Below are 23276 nucleotides of genomic sequence, written 5' to 3' on the forward strand. Positions count from 1 at the left end.
AACTGAATTCCATAATATCAAACCAGTTTATTTTGAGGATGCCCAAGTTGACCACTGTTATGCACCTTTTTGAGGTGACAGTAGAAAAATAGATTCAGTGAAACTAAATGCAACTTAATATCAATCTACAAACATGGTTTCTATGATACCATACAAGTACAATGTACCTGTTACATTTCAACACAAGCAATCACACATTTCCAATGGTTCAGTTTCAAAAGGTGCTAAATAACACTATGTACACAAAACAAGCTACATGAGATTTCAAAGAACTATTTGATGCAGGCTGGTAAGCTGGTAGAAAAGAGCTTGCATAGACATCAAAGTCACTTCTCCAATAAAAGCCCAGCCGCAGGCAGGGGAAGGCACTGACTTCTCTACAGCAAAGAGCAAAACAAGGACTTTTATTCAATGGAACATTGTCCTGGAAAATAAAACAACTACCCAACATGAACATGGGGAGGGATCTGGAGTTTTGCATTTTTTCCCCATGAAGCAACCTAGATGGAAAAATGATTTTTCTGCTTGGCAACTCCATCACTGCAAAGCAGAGAACTTAATATCATCAGATCCTCTACATATTCCTGTTACTTTTAAAGTATAAGAAAAAAGGGGGGGAAACAACTCTACAAACATGGTAATCCACACCACCTACAATATTGAACAAACTGCCCTAAATGCATAACATTTAAGAACAAAATAGATTCTGAGACACAATCTTTATGTTTTATACCACACATTCTTAGTGAGATTTCATGACAAAGACAAATACACAGTGTTGTCCACTACAGTAAAAACACAGACCTTCAACAACCACTAAAATGTGATAGAAACCATTAAAAATTCATCAGAACATGTGGAACTCAATTCATTATATACAATTTTCCATTGGAGATATGAGCCAGCAATCGCCAACTTTTCTTCAATATAAGATTCCTTTTGTTCGAGATTCGTTTGTTCCTTTTCCCTTCAGCTAATAAACAGATGGCTCCTACAGTGCAATGATACTCGTATGTGAGGTTTTATGCTAGCTTTCAGCTGTAACAGGCTTTTATGTGTGTTCTTGCAGGGTTGTGGAGCTACAGCTGCTGCGGCTCTGTAACAGTATATTTAACAGTATCAACACTGGCTTTGCACATCCACAGTCTCCCATTAGGTGGCGAGATGGAGGCCTGATGTATATACACGGTTTTTACCATTAGTGAACTCCACCTCTACCACCCCGAAAAACTGCAGTGTATGTGTCTGTAGTGAAGAGAACAGTCAAATAAGCAGTTAACAGGGATTGAAATACAATGACATCATACTTAATTCAATAAAGGTTGCTGAAACTGAATATTCCAAGCACTAGTTAAGGCTTTAGATTTGATTACTTGATGCTAAACAGAACGAGAGGGAACTCTAACACACTGACCACCACACTCTGTGCCATACTTTTTAAATCACCTCAGACTCTGATATGTACAAACAGACCTGACCAAGGATGGGAGTGTACAGTACTGAGATTGTCTAAACACCTGTGTGTATCAAAGTTATCCTTGCACACACATGCACGCACACCTGCTCCAGCTGCGAAACCAACAAATCCCTTGCAGTCCGTTGTATGTCAGTTGCCATGGCACCCCTGTATTTTACACTGTATCTCAGTAATGAACCCGCCTGAGATCCTCCTGCCCCTCTGCCCTCCCATGTGAAAACACCAGGCCTCTGCCTCTAAGTCAGACAGTGAGGCCATGATAGCCAACACCTGACACAATTATCAGACATGGTTACTGGACAATGACCAGCTCTGATGATATCCTTCCTGTCAGATCCAGTTCCTGCTTAGTGTGACCAAGCGTTGGTCCATTACTCATCAGCAGTGCAGAACCAGGGCCTGGAGGTGGAAACTAGTCAGGTGGGTTGCTACAAGCATGCTACAAGAAGAAATGGAGTCATGGGAGGAAAAGAACACAGTCAGACATATTTACATATGATTCAGTTACAATACTCTGTCCCAGACTGTGTGCCATTGTTCACTTGTGTAAACTGAGGTTCCTATCCTGTGATCTTCCCATTCTATGCAAGAGACAACAGAGCCAACTGATATAGTCTTTGTTCATCCATCAGTTCATAACTGAGATTCATCAAGTGTTGTGACCTCCTCACACAGAATTCATAGAGCACAGAGCTCTTTAACAATCAAACTCAAGAGACCAGTCCATCCCAGTAGAGCCTGAGTAATCCTCTAAAGCAGCAGGACTAGGCAGACTTGCATTGACAGCTAACCTACAGCTCTTACTCTTTCCATACTCTGACTGTGTGATGGATAGCACAGTGTGATAGAGGTAGGACAAAAGGACAGATTCTATAAATAGCAACCATCGACCACCCCTTTTCTCTGCTCCTCTCAAACACACACACATACACGCAGGCACACATTTAGTGCTTTGCTGTCCACGATGATGGACAGCCACTCATCACTTTTTCCCTTTTCTTAACTCAACCCCTAGTCCTGAACTGGGGTTAAAGTGCAGATTTCTTATAAGGGTAGTCAGGCTTGCTGGGTGACCTGCGGTCTCTGACAATCTCCTCACTGACACTGTTTCTATGAGGCTGCTGGAGAGACCCCGAGCCAGATGATTCTCCAGCTATAACCATGTCTTCTGGGCCGTCTCTAGGTCCTATGTGCCTCTCCTCATAGCTGTCCATATTTCCACTGGGGGACCGTAAATGTCCTAAGCCATGAGTCAGGTCTGTCTCATTTGATCGCCCCTTTGGAATATGTCCCATCCTGGGCTGGGCCCCAGAGGGGCTGGCAAGGACTCCATCATGCCTCTGAGAGGTTATACTGAGGACATCCAGTCGTAGTGGGTCTGGGGCAGTCCGTCCCTGCGTGTGGCCCTGGGAGTGAGAGTCAGAAACATACGGGGGAGGATAGGAGCTGGAGGGAGTGCAGTTGTGGCTGTAGAGGTCTGGTCCTGCAAAGGAGGGCAAAGGGTGAGCGGAGGTTGGGGTTGCAGGTCGACAGGAGAAGTCATACAGGTCAGGGAACTCAGCCTGAGCTTCCAGTTTGGGTTCAGGAGCATGTCTCTTGCAGGAGTGACCATGTCCAGGACCGTGGCCATGACTGAGGCGAACAGAAGGGCAGGGCCCATGGGGCAGATGGTGGCCTGAGGGGCCCATGGGGCTGTGAGGGCCTTCCCTGTTTATCTCTGCCATGTGCTGCTCCCTCAGGGACATAACTGAGACACCGAGTGCAATGTCAGGCATGAACTCCCTCATAACTGGCTCCATGCTCATCTGCATTGGAAAACAGACACAAATGAGTGACATTACCCGACAGTCAGGATATTCATGATCCCAGGCAAAAGCCATCAAGCGACATTTGAATACACAAAAACGGAGCACAAGGAGTCTAGGAAGTCGTGCACACACTCACCGCTTGCTGGTCTGAAAGCAAAGCTCGGCCCATAGCCTGTGGGTTGGTGCAGTCTGGGGGCTGGGGCCTGGGCACAGAGGAGTAGTCTGAGCTGCCATGCTTGGTGGCTGCATGACGCTGGATCAGGGTGCGGTTGCAGGGGTAGGAAAAGGAACGGGTGGGGGTCGGCATGGGCACTCGAGGTCGCCAGGCACCCTTGAGCTGGGCATGACTGGGTGTGGCAGGGGGGTGGTATGGGGGAGGTGGAGGAGGGAGGGGAGGGTGGAAGCCTGCTACTCCTTCCAGCTCTGTGAACATGCTATCCATGGCTGGGCTGCTGTTTACCCGACAACGACCCACCTGGCGCAGGGCCAGGATCGGACTCTCATCTCCAAAACGTTCATCAGGGAAGAACTTGTATGGGTTCTGAAAAGAACAAAAAACAGAACAGGAGCAAAAGATATCCACTGTGCTGCTCACAAATCAAACCTTATTTTTTTTTACTCATCTTATTCCTATTTTTCTTAAAATGTATCCGCCCTGGGGTTGTTGAGATCTGAGTTAGTATCCCAGCCCCAGCCATCTCACCTTCTCTAAACCCTGGAGACAAACTCTCTGCTTCCTGCTAACCTGCAATAGTTCAGTCGCTCCGTCTGCCAGACCAAATTCCCTCAGCACCCGCAGCTGCAGCTCGTAGCTGACGGTAGCTCCCTCACCACAGTTGAGAGCATAAGCTCTCTGGACCTGCTCTGTGTGTCTCAGTTCGTGCAGCCTCCGGATCATCTCCTTTACCACAGACAGCTGAGGCACTGCAAAGTCCAAGGAATACAGAAACATGCATTAATTGACCTTTTTCCACATCATATTATTATAATATCTTTAAAGTTTACCAATTCAGTACACTGTATGACTACTGAACAGCATTACATTTGAGGATACTTGAGCAGCCTGTGCACTCTCTGACAGTGCGTCATATCATTTTGACACTCTTAACTATGTAGCTTCCTTAATAATTCTCCTACCTGGAATTTCATTGGCGACAACTGATGGAGCTGTGGCTGCGTTGCTTGCCATTTGCTGGTGGTTGATCATGTGACAGCACTGAGGCACAGCATTGTTGACCATATAGAGTGTGTCTGGGACGTTGGACATACGCACTAGTCGCAAACGCACCAGGTCTGTCTGCTCCACCATCATTTCATCAAGCACAGACTGGGGACATTGGGAAAAAAAAAGAAAAAAAAGAGTCCTATGTGCTCAAGGACACTGAGAACATTTTGCAAATTAGTTCCACTTGACTGACACTTCATCTAATAATGACTCTCTCTGGTCTATGGATATGTACATGAATATTCATGGTCCTGTGAAGGCCTTTAAGTTATTAGGAAAGTTTACAAACGGACATAAAATGAATTTCAAGCAAGATGATTTAGCCCACTATTGCCATAGCAACAACTGGGCATGGATAGTTGTATAACGTCAGAGCTATAAACAGGTTCACAAATCATACCAAAGCTCTTAATAGCTAGTCTGCCCTCTTCACAGAACCTCTACACTCTTTAGTGATCGCAGTGTGGGATGCAAATATTCCAATGCTTCCTGCACCATCTATAAGCTCCATTAATCGGGAGCGAATGAGCCTTACCTTAGCCTCTTCCACGTAAGGAGAGAAGAGGCGAGGACGCACGTAGATGCCTGCGTTCTTCTGCCGTAACCAGGCATTGGCTTTGCCCCCCTCAGCTGTGGGCAGCATGTCTGAAGGAGGGGTGCTGATCAAACCCCTTTTAAGCTGTGAACAGTGTGAAGAATGCGGATCAATGCTCAGTCTATCAAGGTCACCATGACTCAGATACACACTCATAAAAACACAGCATTTGAGGAAAGGTGGACAAGGAGTACTGACCGCGTCAGCGAGGACGTCACTGTTGGGAGGTAAGATGTGCTCGGTTCGAATGAAGGGCAGTAGGGGAGACAGAATCTCCTTTAGCTCCTCCACATCCAAGTCTCTCCTTTTCACACCCCTTTTGTTTACGCTGTGGGCTGTGCCGCTCAACAGGTTGGGTTCTGGGTAAACAAGGACAGGAAAAGCCATTGGCAGCTTTTTAATATTATGCATATGACCGTGACTATTTATGTAACTATGATTATGCTCTTAATGCTTTTTGCCTACAGCCTGCTGGCTATTTTTCACATTGTTTGAAAGTTCACTTTAAGAAATTATGGATAAATATTGCATAGCCTGCTGTGTGGTGCAACTTTCTGAACTTGAATTTTCAACATGATCACCAATAACCTGACCATGAACTCTACACAAGCCCACTGTTTATCACGAGGTCAGAGCACACAATGACTAATCAGTATGAATCCACTTCCTGTTTACTTCATTTCTAGGGAAAAATTCAACTTCTTTTTGCTTTTTAAGTGTACTTTGGAGTCTTTGGTAAGTGGGTAATTTCCTCAGAGCAATTAGGGGGGCTACTCAGAGGGTAATTATCGAGTGTATTATCTTACCCCTGTCTGCCATCCTCTTAATAAGCTGCTGCTCGCCCCACTTAACAACATACTTGAGAATGTCCTGTTCACTCGCCTGTGAATGAGACCAAAGTACAGAGAAAGAGGGAAACAGAGAGGTAGATATAGGACAGGAAAAAAGAAAGACACAAAAGTATTAATAGTACAAGGTTAGATATTGTCGAGAACAGACCTGAGAAGCTGTTAAATAAGGATAAGGTGAAAATGCAATGTGTTCAGGCGATGTTCCGGCAACGTTCAGGCCTGGTTGGTTGGTTTGTTTGTGTAGTTGCATTACAACAGTTCACCTCAACCATCTGGTCTAATGCCCAAGTCGCTTGGCAGTGCAGATGACAGCTCAGCTTTGATTAGGTTCTGGGTTTGAAGGCATTTCCCTTCAGAGAATTGTGTTTCTCAACTGTGGAAACTCTGGAGACCCAGCGGGGGTGTGTGTGTGTGTGTGTGTGTGTGTGTGTGTGTGTGTGTGTGTGTGTGTGTGCTTATTGTACATGTGAATAGTGTGTGATTTGGACAGAGACTGTTGGTGCCTCTGTGTGTGCTTGTATATACTTTTTTACCAAGCAACTGCTGTGAACAAGTTAGACGCCTATTACTGAACCTTTTCACATTGTCAGGTGTCACAGCGAGAGCCGACGGATTGGCAGGTGATGATTTCTTACCTGAAGGTAGTCGGACTGAATTGCGCTGAGAAGGTGTTCTTTGCTGAGCTCGTAAAGAACATCTGAGGAGACAACCTGACTGAACTCCTCGCAGAGGAAGTGCATAGCCTGCCTGTGGACCCACTTGGAGCCGTACGGCTGAGAGCTCCACTTCAGAATGGGGACGAGAGAGTCCAGAGCCAAGCTTTCCACAACAATATCTTCACAGCCTGGAAGAGCCAATCAGAGAGACAAGCAGTTTACACCATGATTTTTATTCAAGTCACTTTAAGGGCACAAATCTATCATAATCCTAAAAGGAAGTGCAGATATTAAAGCCAGAAGTATAAAATTTAACAAATGTTATCAGAAAAGAAACACAACTGAAAATGATGTGACTAAGCAATTACTAGAATACGAGGAATAAGTCTGACGCCACTGCCAACCATCAGTAGTTTTGACTCATATTCGCTGACCCAGGGAGTCTCCCTCTAGTAGCCCCCACATCCTCCATGCTGCGTTTCCTAAATCAGAGCACATACCAGAACAGCAGGCAGTGGCTTTACTCTGCAACACACCAACCCACAGAAATGCCTTTGATACCTTGATGTGTTTCAGTCTCAAGCTGCCTTCTCTTAACCGTGATAAGTAAACACAGCAGCCTGAGCAAATGTGCTGCCAGTGCATGAGTACACACACACACTCTGCAAATGAGTACACACTTGTGTGCATAAATCAAAAATGCATTAAAAATCCACGGAAAGCTTAGGGGAATTATGTACCTGCTGCTCCAGCCATTTAACAAAGAATGAAGTTTTGCAAATTCAGCCTATACTGGCACTCAAACTCACACAATCTATGAGGGACCCATTTAGGCACAATGGCCAAGCTATCTGTGCTAGCCCCGAACAAGACAGAGCTTCAGTGGCTCTTCAAAGTCCTTCTCTGATCAGTAACACCTGATACAAACTTGACATCCATGGAGATAAAGCCAGACTGATGTCCAGTCAGAGCAGATCTGAACTGAAATACAAGCTTGCCAAAATCCTCATTCCAGACCATCCTGTCCATCAGCTCATGACTGAGCCAGGAACATCACCCCTCTGGGAGAATCTTATCTTAAACTAGAAACTCAAAGCTGCCTTTCCGGCCCCAAACTATGACTTTGAACATACATAATGAGAAACTGGAAACCAGATTTGAGAGCGATGATGCCAGTGATGCTTTTGCTTCTGAATCTTAAGTTTCACATCTGTCCAAGCACCATGCAGCCATTTTTGAGGTGAGAACATGCATACTTATGTGCAATAATGTACATGGCTCCATATTTATGATACACTTCCCTTTTGGAAGTCTTTCGTTGCGATAGCAAGTTGGCGACATACACAAAGGAGACGCCCTTTAACGGAGGGTGGAAATCCTGCATCGTTAAGCAGACAAATGAAGTTGAAACACGGATCCCGGCATGTTTTCTATCTGCTATAAACAGACTGAAAGAGAGAATAGATGCCTAACATCTGTGTCTCTTTCTCCACTGCTGGTCCCTCTGCTGTCTGTCTTCTATAAAGTGCTTCAGCTCACTTCAGTCTTTCACCTTTGCATCTTTGCCCTCTCCTGAAAGGCACACAAGCAGACACACAGGCATGCATCTACAAAAGCAGGCAGATCCTCACTTGGGACCAGTGGCACAGGAAAGCAAACAGCTCTGCTCTGTGTTAGCTCATTAGAATTCACAGCGACAGCCAGTCTTTTAAAACGCAGCACTTTTATTATGAGGTGGAGATTAGAATCAGCATTATATCTAATACTAACCCGCCTCCCCTTCTCTCCACGGGTGGTACACCACATTCACTGGAGCTTAGCCGACTGACAAGAATATCAACACAACAGCAGGAACAGCAACAGTCAGCTCTACACTACACTAACTTTGGAGGACGTATGCATTTTGTCTCGCTGTGATTATTTGGAGCTCTGTGTTTATGGAGCACACAGTCTCCAAAGCCACTTAAAACATCAAATGCACTAAATGGCCTGTAAACAGGCCCACGGATGTAAATCATGTCTGATGATTCTTCAAAGACTGTCAATACATAAGATAGAAGTACTGGTCAGTCAGAGAGCATGGAGGGGGAGGAGGTACTACGCTGCACAAGCTGAAACCACACCAACTGGCTATCATCTCTGTGGCGCACTTGAAAAATTAATAAGGCTTTTAATACTGGTTACGATTTGAGTGAGATGTAGTCATAAAGGGATGCACATCTTGAGAATTAATAAGGGAGAATGACAGAGAGCCCTACAAAAACGTCCACAGGCCACAGCTTCATGTAGCCTGAGGGGTAGAAGTCAAGGAGCAAGCAAAGGCGGAGACAGTGTGACAGATGAGAGGGTTCTCTCCATATGAAGCTCCTGACATTAGCCTCTCTGCTGCCTCCTGGAGAGACTACTGAGGTCTGAAGCCGTGAGATAGACTCAGACAAACTTCTTGTTTCATAATTAACCAACAGATGTAAGGCTGATTTGACACATTTGGAGTTTGCAAGATTTAAAATTCTGAAAAAACGCATGAAAGAAGCATCTCCAAAAGGTTATTAACAGAAACAGACTAAGAGAGTTGGACAAAATGAACCCAGGTTAACCTCAACCATTTTGTCACATTCCACTCTGAGGTTTCTTGGGAACTGATTTGAGCCGTGCAGAAAAGACGGAGCGGAGGGGACAAAAATACCCTTAAGTGGGGGCTTGTTGAGAGGGCGGGCGGGAGGGAAGAGGAGGTGATGGTGTGTAGGGATGACACCATTTGTCTGCTTGCTGGCTTAAGCTGCCAGAGTGACCCTGAGAGTGACACCCTAAGCCTGAGAGTGGGAGGTGATGTCTAATCAGCTGTGTGTACGGTGTTAGTGTACAGTGCTATTCACCACATTGACCAGGTCTTAAAAAGGGGACTGATCCTAAACTCTTCAGTCAATACTACCAATTCAGCTACACAGGACTGATCCTGTGCTTTTAAAAGATTCTATACAAGCATGTACAGAGTACTCTGTGTCCTAAAAATTGTTATCCTGTTATTATAGCTTCCCCTTTGAACATGATGTCTTGTTGTTTTCAAGCCTTAACAGTCACACATTTCCACTCCATTAAGATTGCATCATGTGCTATGTTTGCATCAATATTGCAGCATAAATTTGCACAAAAGTACTTTGCAATGGGCTGCAATGTGTGCATACTGATAAATCTATACATTCATCATGAGTTCTGCTTTATAAATCGGTATGCTAACACAGTATACACAGAGGCAAAAACATCTTTAAGTATGTTGTTAGTCTGCAGCTGCTTCACAGTAAAAGCCTTTCAGAGTTTGATGAAAGCAAAGCAAAAGCAAGGCGACACTCGAGGGCTTTTACTGTGAATCAACTTCAGTGAAGCGTTTGGAGTCACGACAGCGTTATTGAGTGCATTTTGAATATGTTTAATGCAACTTTTGAATAGCAAATAATAACCGTTTGATTTCATTACACAGCAGTGAAACTGTATGCCTAAATCGTTTAATGCATCTCATTTCACCCTTTCAATATTTGACAAAGTAATTCCTGTTATCATGGCTCTGTGAAAGATAAGATGGTTATAGGATATGGTAACAGACACTGTAATTTCAAAAACTCTGTTGAGTCATATGTTGTCTCTGGATCCATCCTGTCCTGACAGGCAGGCCAAATGCAGTGCATTACCATGCATTTAAAATAGACTGCTTTAAGTACTGTATACTGCAAAGGTTGTTCAGATTAAAGGGGAGCTTTGTTAGGTGTGTTAGTAACTGCACAGCACTTAAACATGTCACGTTGGAGGAGGTGCAAGTGACAAAGGGACTAATTCATGTCAATGCATGGCTGTAACCTTTGCATGTTACTGGGGTCACTTTGTAACAGCGGAGGGAGTAAAAATGTGTAAAGATAAACCAGTGATGAAGTGTTGACAGAAGCTAAGATGCATTGTATGAATCAGACAGTAAGCTTTCTGCCACCAGAGACACAGACTAGCCTTCCAGCATATATCAATCTGCCACTGCCAACACACATCACAGTCAACAAAGCTGTTTAACTCTACTTCGATCGCCACAGCAATATTAAGAGTAGAATAAGATATCGAGCGTGAGACAAATTATATGAATTCATGGAGGGAGAGATTATAGTAGGCCTGAGTCGTGAAAGGCATTAATTGACAAAAAAATTCAAGCCTATTATGACAAAATCCAGCTCGTATTACTGAGTCCATAGAAACAGAAACTATAATTATGACAGACTGGACAGGAAAATTGACTTTGAAATTCATGATCAAGGCAATTTAACTACATTATCACAGTTAGTGTTGAGGGTTTTAAGCAATTTGTCACAGAGACCCTGGCAGCACTGAGACGTGTAGTCAATGGAGAGGAAGGATGGAATTATTACAGAATGAAATCAAACTAAAAATTGTAAGTCTTTTCAGAATTTGCTCAAATGGTAGCGACGGACAGTAAAATGAATTTATCGTAACATTATCAATGATTTTGCTACATTTACTCATTTCACAATTTGAAATTAATGTCTACAAAATGACATTCAGACAACAGTTAAAGCAGTGCTAACTTTAACTTAGCTGCAATATAACTGAACAAATGTAACAGAAGTATACCAACATGACATCATCGCATTTATAGTGAAAAGTAAATGTGATGTGACATGTTACAGATGCAGTTATATTTCTCACAAACAACAGTAAGCAGGGACAGTGTAGCAGTAAATCAAACCATAAGCAAAGATGTTAAAATGAATGTTTTTAACTCTCTATATTCTTGAATTATGTGTGATGATGACCTACCTTGAGCCAACATGCTGAACTCTAAGAACAGAGCGATATGGTACAGCTCCATGGCCTCCTCGGTGCGTGTGCTGGCTCCACGGCCTCCTGACACCAGGGCTTGCACTTCGCCTAGGCTGCCTGCTGAGGGGCTGCCACGCAGCACCAGCCCGAGCTCAACTACATCAGTGTACATACAGTGGAGAATAACCTGCACGTATTTCCGTGGGATGATGGACTCATCCAACACTATGCGGGTGGGTGTCTGCAACGTGCGCTCAGTCATTTCCTCTCCTGTGCGAATGCGCCTCTGCAAAAGGTTCCTAAAGAAAGGAGAACGTGCCGAGAGGATAGCCTTATGAGCCCTTAGGTCCTCATCTGGGGTCCCCGGGCCTCCACTGCTTCCTGAGCCCCCAGTTGGTGCTGCAGCCATAGCCCCTCTCTCATTACAGCTCTCTATCATCTCAGAGTCTGATGAGAAGCTGAGCAGAGCATCGTAGTAGCACATGTAGTCAAACAAGCCCTTCATATCTGCTTCCAGGGAGTTAGGTGTCCCAAACTCCTCACTTAGCTGCACTAGTACATCCACGTTTTGTAACCTCGTGTCCTCTGCTCCTCCCACCCCAAACTCCCCCGTGTACAAATAGTGAAGTAGGGCAGAGAACATGGGCACATCGATGCCAGCTGTCTCAATGTCCATGAGAACCTCTGCTCCATACCCAGGGGATGAGGACAGCAAGGTCTTGAAAAAGGGGCAGCGGGCAGCCAGGATGGCCCGGTGAGCTGGAAAACAAGTACCTTGGAAGATGAGATCCACATCGGTGCAGTACTTGTGTTGGTACAGAGCGGCCAGATCCCGCGGCAAGCTTGGAGCCTCGGCACGGGCCAGGCTGGCCTGGAAGCTCAGCTCCTTGAGGGCAGCTGTTCCCTCATACTCCTCCACCAGGGCATTTGTATCACGGACGTCCCATCCTGACAAAAGCTCCCGCATCTGCCGCGCATGATCTGCTGAGCGGCTGGACTTCCTCCGTTTGATGAACCTCCGTTTGAGGGTCGCCAGACCAAGGCTCTTCTTCTTCCTGTCTGTGGGCCGCTCATGGCCATGCTCCAGGCTATATAGCTTCGATTCCCAGCCATAGCCCTGCTGAGAGTAGGATGAAGTCCCTGGAAAAAAATCCATACAGATTAGCTTCAAACAAAGCTTTTGTTAGTGTTTAAATGCATAAAAATTATACTATAGAAAGTATTGAACCTTTTTACATTATGGAAACCTGCTTACATTCCTTTTCCTAGATATAGCTGGAGGCAAAAATCTGGGCAACCCCAGGAAAACTACATATTTTGTTGTTTTTTGAAGCAGAAAGATATAAATATGACCATTGCAAAAACAGAATAAAGCAAAACTTTCTTCAAATTTTAATGTGCTTTTACTTTAATGTATTTATTGATCTTGAAATAAACAGGCACATATGCAGAGTTTTCAGCAGACATCACATTTTTTTTGTTGACTTGTGTGATGAGGTCTCAGCTTTCCATTCTGATGGCATTTCCATGTCAGCCATGGTTGTGCTAAACCTAACCCTAGAACGCAGCATAGTATAATGGTGCCAAACCTTCCTGCAGCTCATTTGCAGTCACAGAGCAGTTTTGCTTAAGCTTTCTACACAGCAGACTTGCAGTTTTATCTGATTGTTTTCTTGGTTTTCCAGATCTTGTCTTGACTTCCTTTATACCCCTTAAATGCCATTTCAGACAGTTGAAACTGAACGCTGGAAGGAGCTTGATCGATATCTTTTTATAGCATTCCCTGCTCTGTAGGTGACATCTCATCCATCCATTAGGTATACCCAGTTTATCCTATTGGAGCCTATTCCAGCTGACATTAGGCAAAAGGCGGGGTACATCCTGGACAGGCCGCCAATTCATCGTAGGGCCAACACACAGAAATACTCACACCTATGACCAAATTAGAATCACCAATTAGTCTACCACACGTCTTTGGACTGTGAGAGGAAGCCAAAGTACCTGGATGCAGAGAGAACATGCATACTCTACACAGAAAGCTCCAGCTGACCAGCAGGTTTGAACAACAAACCTTCCTGCTGTCAGGTGACAGTTTGCTACATTTTCAGACCATCAGTCAGCTGCTAAGAGGAGTCCATTATAACTGAGTGTTGTGAAGGATTGAGGAGTCAGAGAAATGTGTAAAAACTGTAATTTTTGTAATTGTAATTCTTGACCTGCCTTACCCTAAGCACTAACAGTTCATTTTGGTTTATGGAGTTCTGAGACCTAAACTTTTGCAAAACCCACAATTGTTTTGATAAAAAATGTTTTTCAAATGGGTAAAATAATGAGCAAAGTGCATTAACATTTGAATGAAGACTCATTTCAAACCATCTTTGCTGCAAGGATTGTATCTACATATTTTCCCAAAATATGCAGTTTTCCCAAATTTTACATGCAAATGTATTCCCTTTTAAACATGGCTTTCCAATGACACATACAATTTCCTAACCCCAACACCAGCTTACTGTTGCAGGCCAGACTGCTAGAAACACAACCCATCTCTGGCACCCCTGCGGTGTGGCCAGCTCTGTCAGACCAAACACACACTCCCCTGACCCAGCTACCAAAGCATCTGGATCTAGTTCAACAGCAGAGAAAATAGACAGAATCCCTTTATTTAGTTTTGTTTGAGACCAAACCGTGGCTCATCGCAGACTTCGAACCAATTATGTTGTCCTACTTTGCACTCCTCTTTGAACTTCAGTCCATTCACATATTAGGGCCCAATCAATTACACTAAATAGCAGTTATCTTTGGCTTGAGAGACAGGACTCGTACGTCAGAGGAAGCGCTGCCAAGGAGATCCTCTCTGCCTGCCCTTCTCTCAGCATCCAGTGTGACCCAAATAGTAATCATTCTAACACTGTGAATCATCTGCAGCTCAGGCCAGCGCAACCACGCAGCTACAGAGCTCAGAGCAAACCTAAGAGGTCTCAGGGGCTACTGAGATAACTTGGCTCGTTAAAAAATACTTTCACTTTGAAACAGAAGTCCACAAAAAGCGCAGACCCAAGCCATTCTGAAACAGAAATACTGTTTTTGGGAAATAACAAATTATTTAAATTAATCTATGAATCAGTTCTCCAAACTGTCTGACACTGAGGACTGCAGGGAGAACACCAAAAACCAGACTCTCTCTCTCTCTTAATAACTACAAATCAAAACTGCTACTTAAAGCATTACATATATCATTATCATACAGGCAAGCTAATACAACCCATACTGTATGTACAAATTGACAATAAAAGCAACAGTGCCTAACTGGAACAAAAGTCACAAAAACCTTCACATTGAAGACTGTAGCTGTCCGCCACTTAGTAGGAATGTGTGACTGTCCAACACGAGCTGGTCACAGCCACAGAAGTCGTGACACCAGATTAGCTCCTATCCTAAAAGTTATATTTAAACTTAGATGATAAATAATTAATGCAGATGTAATGTAATGCAAAACCACCCACATTGGACACAGGTTTCTTTCCATATGTGCTGTTCATAACACTTCATGAAGGCCAAATGGTGGAGTAAAATACATTCATAGCTTTTTAATGCATTTGTGTCAGTTGTATGAGTCAATGGTGCAGTTCAAGAGCTCTCACGCACAAAAATGTTCACCTTCTTGCACCATTAGTTTCCATGGAAGCAGGTTAATCTAATCTAAAGTGTGAGTTTGACCATGCTAGACCTGCATTATGTGTTTGTAGCAGAGGTGGCTATAATATCAGGATCACGGCTATAGTGTTGACGCAAAGAGAGTGGGGGATAGCATATTTCTGATCAACACTTCATTACACATACAGACATTTTACCACATGCTGACTGAAAATACAAAATCATCAATCAAAACTGGCTTTCTGTTCACTGCACAACCGATCATAATATGCTTAATTAACTCACCTATAAAAGTCTGCTGTGCCTGCGCATTTCCCCCAATGCGAGGGGAGCATGAGTGTGGATAGCTGGATCCATTGGCACCCATTCTCACTTCTCTTCACTTGCTATTTGGGGGTCCCCCCTCTTGCTGAGTCATTCTGCTCAGACAGTGTATTCCTCGCAATACTCAGTCGCGGGTCAGGCACGGATCCTCTGAAGCATCCTCAGAGCCCCAGGCCCGGGCAGCCATGCCTGGAGGAAGGAAGATCAAAGAGGACAGACAAAAGAGAAAGAGAGACATTTAAGCCAAAGAGCAATTGTGCTTTAAATGTTGCTGACTAACATCTCGCAGGGATTACAACATGATGAGTTCGGACTGTTTGGACTCGGTAAAAGATAATGAATGGCCACGGGCTTGAATGGTTAGGAGGGTGAACGGAGGGACATCTATTACTATCTATCACACTGTTTCAGCCACATTGATTTCGGTGCTATGATGAATCATGGCTGTCCTAGCTCTTTTACTGGCCTGTAATGCTAAAAATTGCGTTTAGGTTTTTCTTCAGAGAGTCTTCATTTGGAGACTGTGTGTTCAGGCTTCTATCTATAATCTTCAACAGTGGCTTCAGTTAACAGAGACTTCCTCTTCCTCCCCTCAGGACACTGATTGGCAGTCAACTACAAATCTAATGCAGATGTACAGTGATTTACAGAGGGAGGTACAACCCTGTACAACTCACTATACTTTTGCCCATCTTGTCCATTTTATTACTATATATATATTGGTAATCCAATGAATAATTTGAATGTGTTTTCTTTTTAGTTTGTATTAATATCAAAGCAGGGTTTGGGTATGTTGTAAAATATCAGAGGCAAACAGTTTAGTTTTACATTCTCATTAATGAGATACTTGATACTAATCAGGTATCTCCAGTCAGCTGTCAAACTTGGCCTCTATGCTCAGCTCATATCAGTCCAGTCAGTCAAAGCACTGCGACATAGCTGCAATATGTCACAGTTGTTAAGGGAAAACTCTTGTCAGCACTTAACAGCAGTGTTAAATTGGAAAAGTTTGAATGCAAACTTAGTACAAAGTCCAGCATAGCATATTACAATATATGACATGAGACAACAGAAATCAGCGATTTTGCCATGCAGTGTTTTTGCATTCATGTGATGAAATATTTAAATTTAGCAAGTATTTATTTCATTGGATTAACCAAAAAGAGTGGCTCTGTTCATGTATTTCATGAATAATTACTTCATAGGCCTTTATAACCAAAGACATTTTGCACACAGGTGAAATTAATCAAATTAATGATTGTTGTATTCCATTTAGTCATTTCAGTTTCAGGTTAATGGTGTTGTTCATGATCATAATGGATCATTGTCACGACTTAGGCTACATCCACACTAATACTGTTTCAATTTAAAATGCATAAATTGTGTTCCGTTTATGCCTTTTGGAAATGCTGCTTACCATGCTGCCTGTTTCGTTTTCTAACTCAAGGATAGCTTTTTAGTCTGAACATACAGAAATGGAGGCTTTTGACAATGATAACAGACACTGAAGCTTTTAGAAAATGACACCACAGACACCCATGTTTGCTTTCTGATTGGGCCTTCACTGTCACTGCGTGTCTTTTGTTGATTCGTCACACCTCGATCAGCACCTCAAAGCTCAGCCTGGACTACCTGAGGTTAATTCAACATGGACAACAAATTCTCCCTCCGTAGTATTTTCTAAAACTAAGCAACCAACCCCTTGCTTCCCCCACATGCCCTGTGTACATGAAAAGTGATGTGATATGTGTCTTCAGGAGTGTCAGTATTAGTCTAAGCTCAGTATGCAGAGAGATTATTTCTACAACTATGCTAAAATGCTCCAATAAAATATTACTGTGGTCTTAGCCTTACTGGAAGGTAGCTCAGCACAGTCATTACCATAACCTATTCTCGTCAGCTATGGCACTGGCCAAGGCGCTCTCAGTAGATTTCCAGCTCTTTCTTTTTTTTCTCCTCTCACTGGCTATGATCTAAAAGAAAACAGGGCACCTCATTAACTAAACATACTGTCAACTAATCAGGCTAATAATTGCAAACTTGAGTACATCTGGCTTCATTTCTGCAAGCAAGCAGATTGAAGATCACAATTCTATGAACTATTTTCCAAAGCAGAGAGACAGCTTTTTCGTTTTTTCATGAGACTTACATCTTGAGTAACATTGCTTAAATACGGCCTTTTATAAACATTATTAAGAGACTCGGAAATGCAATTCACATTATGAACCTTTAAATACCTCAATGTAAAGACAGCCATATGTGTATGTACACATTTTGTCTCTTTTCTACATGTGACCAGACTGAGAACTGGAGTGTGATGGGAGATCTGTTTTATCTCAGCCTGCTAGTTTTTCCTGCCTACCATACTAATAAATCATTGTGTCTGCCCCTGTAGAGCAGCACTCCACAGCCTCCCAAGGGTTCAATGGAAAACCACAGCCTCTTACTCCTCACAGAGTCACCAAGCAGTCACACTGGAGCACTCCAATAAACATTTTGGTTGATCTTTATTTCATTAGACTGCTTTAAATAAGCCCCATCTTCACAGGGAATTCATTTGGACAAAATTAGAAATTGAATTTGAATATGTAGGAGAGCGGAAAAAACCCTTGAGATATATACTGTCTTGTTTACAAAAGGCAGCAGTGGAGGTGGTGGTGGTGGTGGAGGGGGTCCTCAAAGGAGCACAGCAGAGGCAGAATAAAACAAAGCAACCAAGACATCAATTGAACAATGCGCTGACTTCCCAGCTAGGCAGCTTTAACTCATTCAAATGAGCGAACCAAATTTAACTTCAGCTGCAGTGCAGAATTCTAAAAGCATAATTTAGGACAGCTATTTCCTTGAGACCTGACTCACACTGTTCAATAGGAAGCATCTCTGTCATAGTCTCTGTGATGCCAAACATTAGGACACTTTTCTGCAGCTTAGGCTTATTCGGTGTGTGTTGCTCTGTTGTGCTGGGAGGGCTGGGAGTGGAGGAGGGCAGTGCCACAGACTGGGGGGAGGCAGACGCCGGCAGAGCTGGACTATGCGTCCCTAATGAGAGGTGACAGGAGACACTCCCTACCCCCACCTATCTCTCTCTGCAAACACACACACGTCCACATACGGACATATGCACCCTTTCAAACCGCTCACCTTGCCTCGGCCGTCTCGATTATTTTTGCTTTATTTAAAATCAGCCACTTTCAGGGTTTTAAAAAACAGAAACCCAGCCTCCAACTGAACATTACCATACAAAAATGCTTGGCACAAGAACAGGACCAATGTATTATTCAAATGACAGACAGGGCACTTTATCAATCATTTATGTGGATTTCCTCATCATGGCTAGGGGAAATGGAAGAGGTAGGTGTGTGGGTCTCCTTTCATGTGTGCCACCCCAAATTTCAGCAGCACGTTCCTATTACTTCAGTGCAGCCTTTCACAAAGCAGAACTCAAACACACAACCAATATTTTAAGTTAAAGTAGCAGCGGTAGTGAAGTTAGAATGGCTGCACAAGACAGTCCAAAGTGATGTGAAGAACTACTTGAAAAATTTCAGATGATGGGGGGAAAAAAAATCCAGTTTCTTATAGTATAGTTTATCAATCCAAAGTCACACATTGCCAAAGGGCTCAAATAAACATATGTGCTGTGTACTCTTTTGGTCCCACTGACAATCCTATGAATAAAGTTATGCCCATTTTTTTTTTAAATTATCTTTTTGGGCATTTATGCCTTTATTTGACTGTGCAGTGCAGAAAGGCAGGAAATGGGAGAAGAAGAGAATGGGAAAGATATGCAGCAAATGGTCTGGCCGGCGAGGAATCGAACTGCTGCTTACGTGGTGTGAGCCCTAACCACTCAGCTATCAGGTCGTCCAATATGTTCAGCTTTTAACAGAAACCTTTGTTGGGCTCAGTGAGTTAGTAATCGCAAAGTCAGGGTCATGGTTGGGCCTGAATGAAAAGGGTCAAACAGCAGAAACACTGAAATGCTTCCCCCAAACACGTTCCCGTCTGCTCTACAGTTCTTCATGCATCAAAGCTCTCACATACACAGCTCTTCAAAAGGGAATTTTTATTACTCCACTGCTGCTGTGATATTAAGTCCTGCCACACTAATTACAGAGGGAACAGATAGTTTACATACAACTCGGAAGAATGATGCTGACCTGGGAGGATGAAACTAAATAAGTTTTGCTGTCACAAAGCCTGTTAAATGACCTGTGAGGAGAGCTGGTCATTATGTGCTTTGCTAACTAAGCTCTAGAGAAATACTGCTTTCAGACAGTAATTATAGACTGTTTGACTCTTTGGATATTTGATACAATCGGAGGTGCTCTACGAGGGTCATAAAAAGCAATGCAGCAGTGAGCAGAAACCAGAACTTTCAGAGTGACCTCCACAGTATTGATGTCGCTGCACACCTCCCACAGCAGGATATGCAAGTGGAATATGGACCGCAGGTGGATGGAAAACAGAATAAATTGCGCGCTCTGAAATGACAGTCGTATTTTATCTGAAATGATAATAGGAGAGGCAGATGAGACTGCTGACCTCAGCAGTGTTTTTGCCAATCAGGTAAATCAGTATTACATTGCATCTGGCCATTCAGCTGATTACAGACTCTGCCAAGAGAACCACGGGAAACTAACGGAAACAGAACAGGCTAGAAAACAGACAACACACTGAAATGACAGAAACAGATAGAGGAAACAAAAGCCTCCACAATGATGACTCATGGTGAGCAGCCTCTGGATTAGCCTGTGTCAACCAACAATATGAACCGTGGTGCTGCATATTTGACATTTCACTGACTATGTTGTCAACTGATTACATTTTGCTCTGGAGGTCACAACGTGCAATCAAAACTGTCACCGATATTGTTTCATCAGTGTTTTACATATTGCATCCTTATTTTCGCTGAAAACAAGATGACACCTAAAGCGACAAAGACAGACTGCATCAATATCATGCTGAATGTCAACAAAGACATGCTAAATCTGCAGACACTAATGGCTATAGAAACACAACCTGGCAGTCGATATTCAGAGAATGAATGGCAACTCAGGAAACAATGAGTGCTTATTTTAAGTGAAATGTCAATACTCGCCGTTGTGTTTCCCCATCCAACTGGCCAGGGTAAACAGCATTCAGGCCAAAGTACGGCTCATTCTGTTACTCTGTGGCAAGTATTTGCAAGCTTGCGGCCTTTCATGCCAGTCATGGACTTCTGAGCATGTAACTCCAATAATTACATGTCATTATATGACCCTGGAGCACAGACACAAATGTTTGACCTGGTAAAATGAGAAACCAAAGTGCTGAAATGCACCTTTTCCAAATGACAAGACAGAGAGACGCTCACAGGTTGCCTTTCAGAGGAAGGCAGGGTTAACAGACTGACGAGTCTACCCACAATTTCAGTGAGATTACCACAGGATTATGCAGTCTGCATATGGCTCCTAACCACTTAAAGAGATGGTGATGCCACCTCTTTAATGCATCATGTACATTGGTACAGAAATCATTTTGGATAGCAATGCAAAAAAGATGATTTGGGTGGGTTAAAAATGCAGACAGAACAACACGGAATACCTGCACAATGAAAAAAACGATACATGCAATTCACCTCTATATATATATATACTGGCATGATTTGACTACTTGAAATGACTATATGACTTCACTACAGCAATAAATCATTATCTCCAGATACAGATTGCAGTGACAGTCTATATTGTTGCCATAGCACAGCCCATCAACAACTGTTTGACACAGAAGCAAAAACCAGCAACATGTAGGTCGAACCGCAAAGTGAAAATCCACATTAATCCTCAACTTTTCCACCGATTGAGCCTCACCAAAAAAAGACAGAAGTGTTCCTTTCTGGCAGCCGTGTATAAAGAAATCCATCATTTGCGAAGGCTTTGTTAGCATATCGTTATCTCGGAGCTATTGTTGCTCTTTGGGCTATTGGTTGGCTACGGCTGCTTCCGCGGTTAAAAGTGCTCATAAGAGGGGGAAAATTAAAGGCATTGATTCTCTCAGTTTGATAAAAATGGGAAGTAATGTCCGAATATTTCGCGACAGACCAGCGAGAAGAGTCGTATTCAGCGCAGCCCTGTAATTAGTAGCATATCTTAAGAGGCTAGGGTAAGCTATCTGCCGTGTCGCTTTGACTTTAACCCTCGGAAACGACAATTTACTTCGAGCAGGATGCGATGCAACTGTTGAAAAGCGACCGTTCAGACATATTTACCAGAAAGTGAGGAGCTTCGTAGGCGTTATTTTCCTTCGTATCGGCTCGTAGTTTAGTCGCTACTCCGATCCAACTTGTCTCTGGCAGAGGGAGAAAAAATGCAGCTCAACACCTTCTTTTTCCAACTCTGCTCATTACGCACGGCTCGACGTCAACGTCCACATTTGATCCCCAATATGTGCGAATTCCCACTTGCGTCGACTTTCCGGCGATTTTTCAGCATTTGCCTCGACTAAAAACTAAACCAAAACCGTTTTTTTTATTCTCGGTTCGGTTCGGTATTTCCCCATAGTAGCACAACGCCTTGTTGGGTGGTTGTTATGGCCTATCCCAGCGCTACCCGCTTCAAGCTAGCGGAATTAAGGAGCGAGCGTAAGGTCCTGACTTTCAAAATAAAACGCTCCAATATTAGATTTTTAAATTTTCTTTACACAGTGAAAATACGTGTCCGAAACAAGTCGTGTTGTATTTTCTATTATATATTAGATTTAGAAATAGTTAATTAAACTAAAATCTGTTAGAAATCAAGGAAATATCAGCTAAATAAGGCACGTCTTCTTTGCAACGCGGACACGCCTTAATTTTTGGAGCAAAACAACCCATTTCCTGTATTTTGGCCAACTTGACAAATTCTTACTGTATGCGACTGGTCAACAGGCCCGTCTGGACTCAGAGCAGGTTGTGCAATATTACATTTAGGAGCGCCCTCTAGCGATTCATTGGTGGCAGTGGGGTTTATGGGAACTACGTACGTGTCAAGATAACTCCTCTCAGCTTTCCTGTAACATTTGATGAGATTTTCAATAATTCTGCTCAAGGCTTAAGAGTCAGTCACAGTGGGTACAGCAGGGTGCCTATATAGGGGAGGGTTTTGTATATGAAAAGAGACATACATTCTCAGTGAAACAGCTTTATAGAAAACCTTTTCCCTCTGTCATGCAGAGATAGACGCCTAGGAATTCAGATAATTATGATATAGCCTGTTATGACTTCGAAATCTAATCATGTAGTTTGTATGCATCTATTTATCTAGGTATGCAAATGCAAACATATATATGGACAAATAATATATACAAATTGTATGAAATTAAATAAAATAGATATAAAATAATGAAATGTGTAAAATAGCGTTCAAAGCACAGTCAGTTTCTCCTACATTGTGCATATATATATACTGCTAAGATATAGATAGTAGCTAGTTATTTTTGTGTCTTTTTAAAATAAAGGATTATATTCTGTTTAATTTTCTGTTCTTTTTTCCATCTGGCTTCAGTTCTTCCAGTAACCTGTTGAGGGCGACAGAATACATCTAATGACAGTCAAATCCACTTTCATTTAGTTTTAAAATAAATGACGCTGGGATCATTTTTGCATTTTTTTTCTTCTGTAAACGGAATCCCTGGATTTTATGTATTATTTGTATTTTACACTGCTAAAAGCTTTTAAATTTAGACCTATTCAGATATTGTGTTCCCTACTATGTGAAAATAAGGGAAACGTGATTGTCAGTAAACAACACAATCCTGTGCTTTGGAATTACAATAAGGAATCTTTGTATATATAGATAACAAGATGTTAAAGGGCTTTGAAAATCCACTTGGGGTTAGATTTGGTGCGT

General features: G+C 42.9%; 1 protein-coding gene across 1 annotated transcript; it reads right to left on the reverse strand.

Moving 5' to 3' along the window:
• Nucleotides 1-3: 3 nt before the first annotated feature.
• Nucleotides 4-22006, reverse strand: btbd7 (BTB (POZ) domain containing 7). Its single transcript, XM_023285948.3, has 11 exons — nt 21659-22006; nt 15370-15597; nt 11428-12570; nt 6592-6800; nt 5912-5987; nt 5304-5464; nt 5046-5189; nt 4423-4612; nt 4031-4209; nt 3422-3826; nt 4-3282 (listed from the first exon to the last, which is right to left on the reverse strand). Exons 2-11 carry the CDS (start codon nt 15449-15451, stop codon nt 2506-2508), a joined length of 3366 nt encoding a protein of 1121 aa, XP_023141716.2. The 5' UTR covers nt 15452-15597; nt 21659-22006; the 3' UTR covers nt 4-2505.
• Nucleotides 22007-23276: the final 1270 nt, after the last annotated feature.

Source organism: Amphiprion ocellaris, chromosome 20 (genome assembly GCF_022539595.1).
Source record: "Amphiprion ocellaris isolate individual 3 ecotype Okinawa chromosome 20, ASM2253959v1, whole genome shotgun sequence".
In the NCBI taxonomy this organism is placed as follows: Eukaryota; Metazoa; Chordata; class Actinopteri; family Pomacentridae; genus Amphiprion; species Amphiprion ocellaris.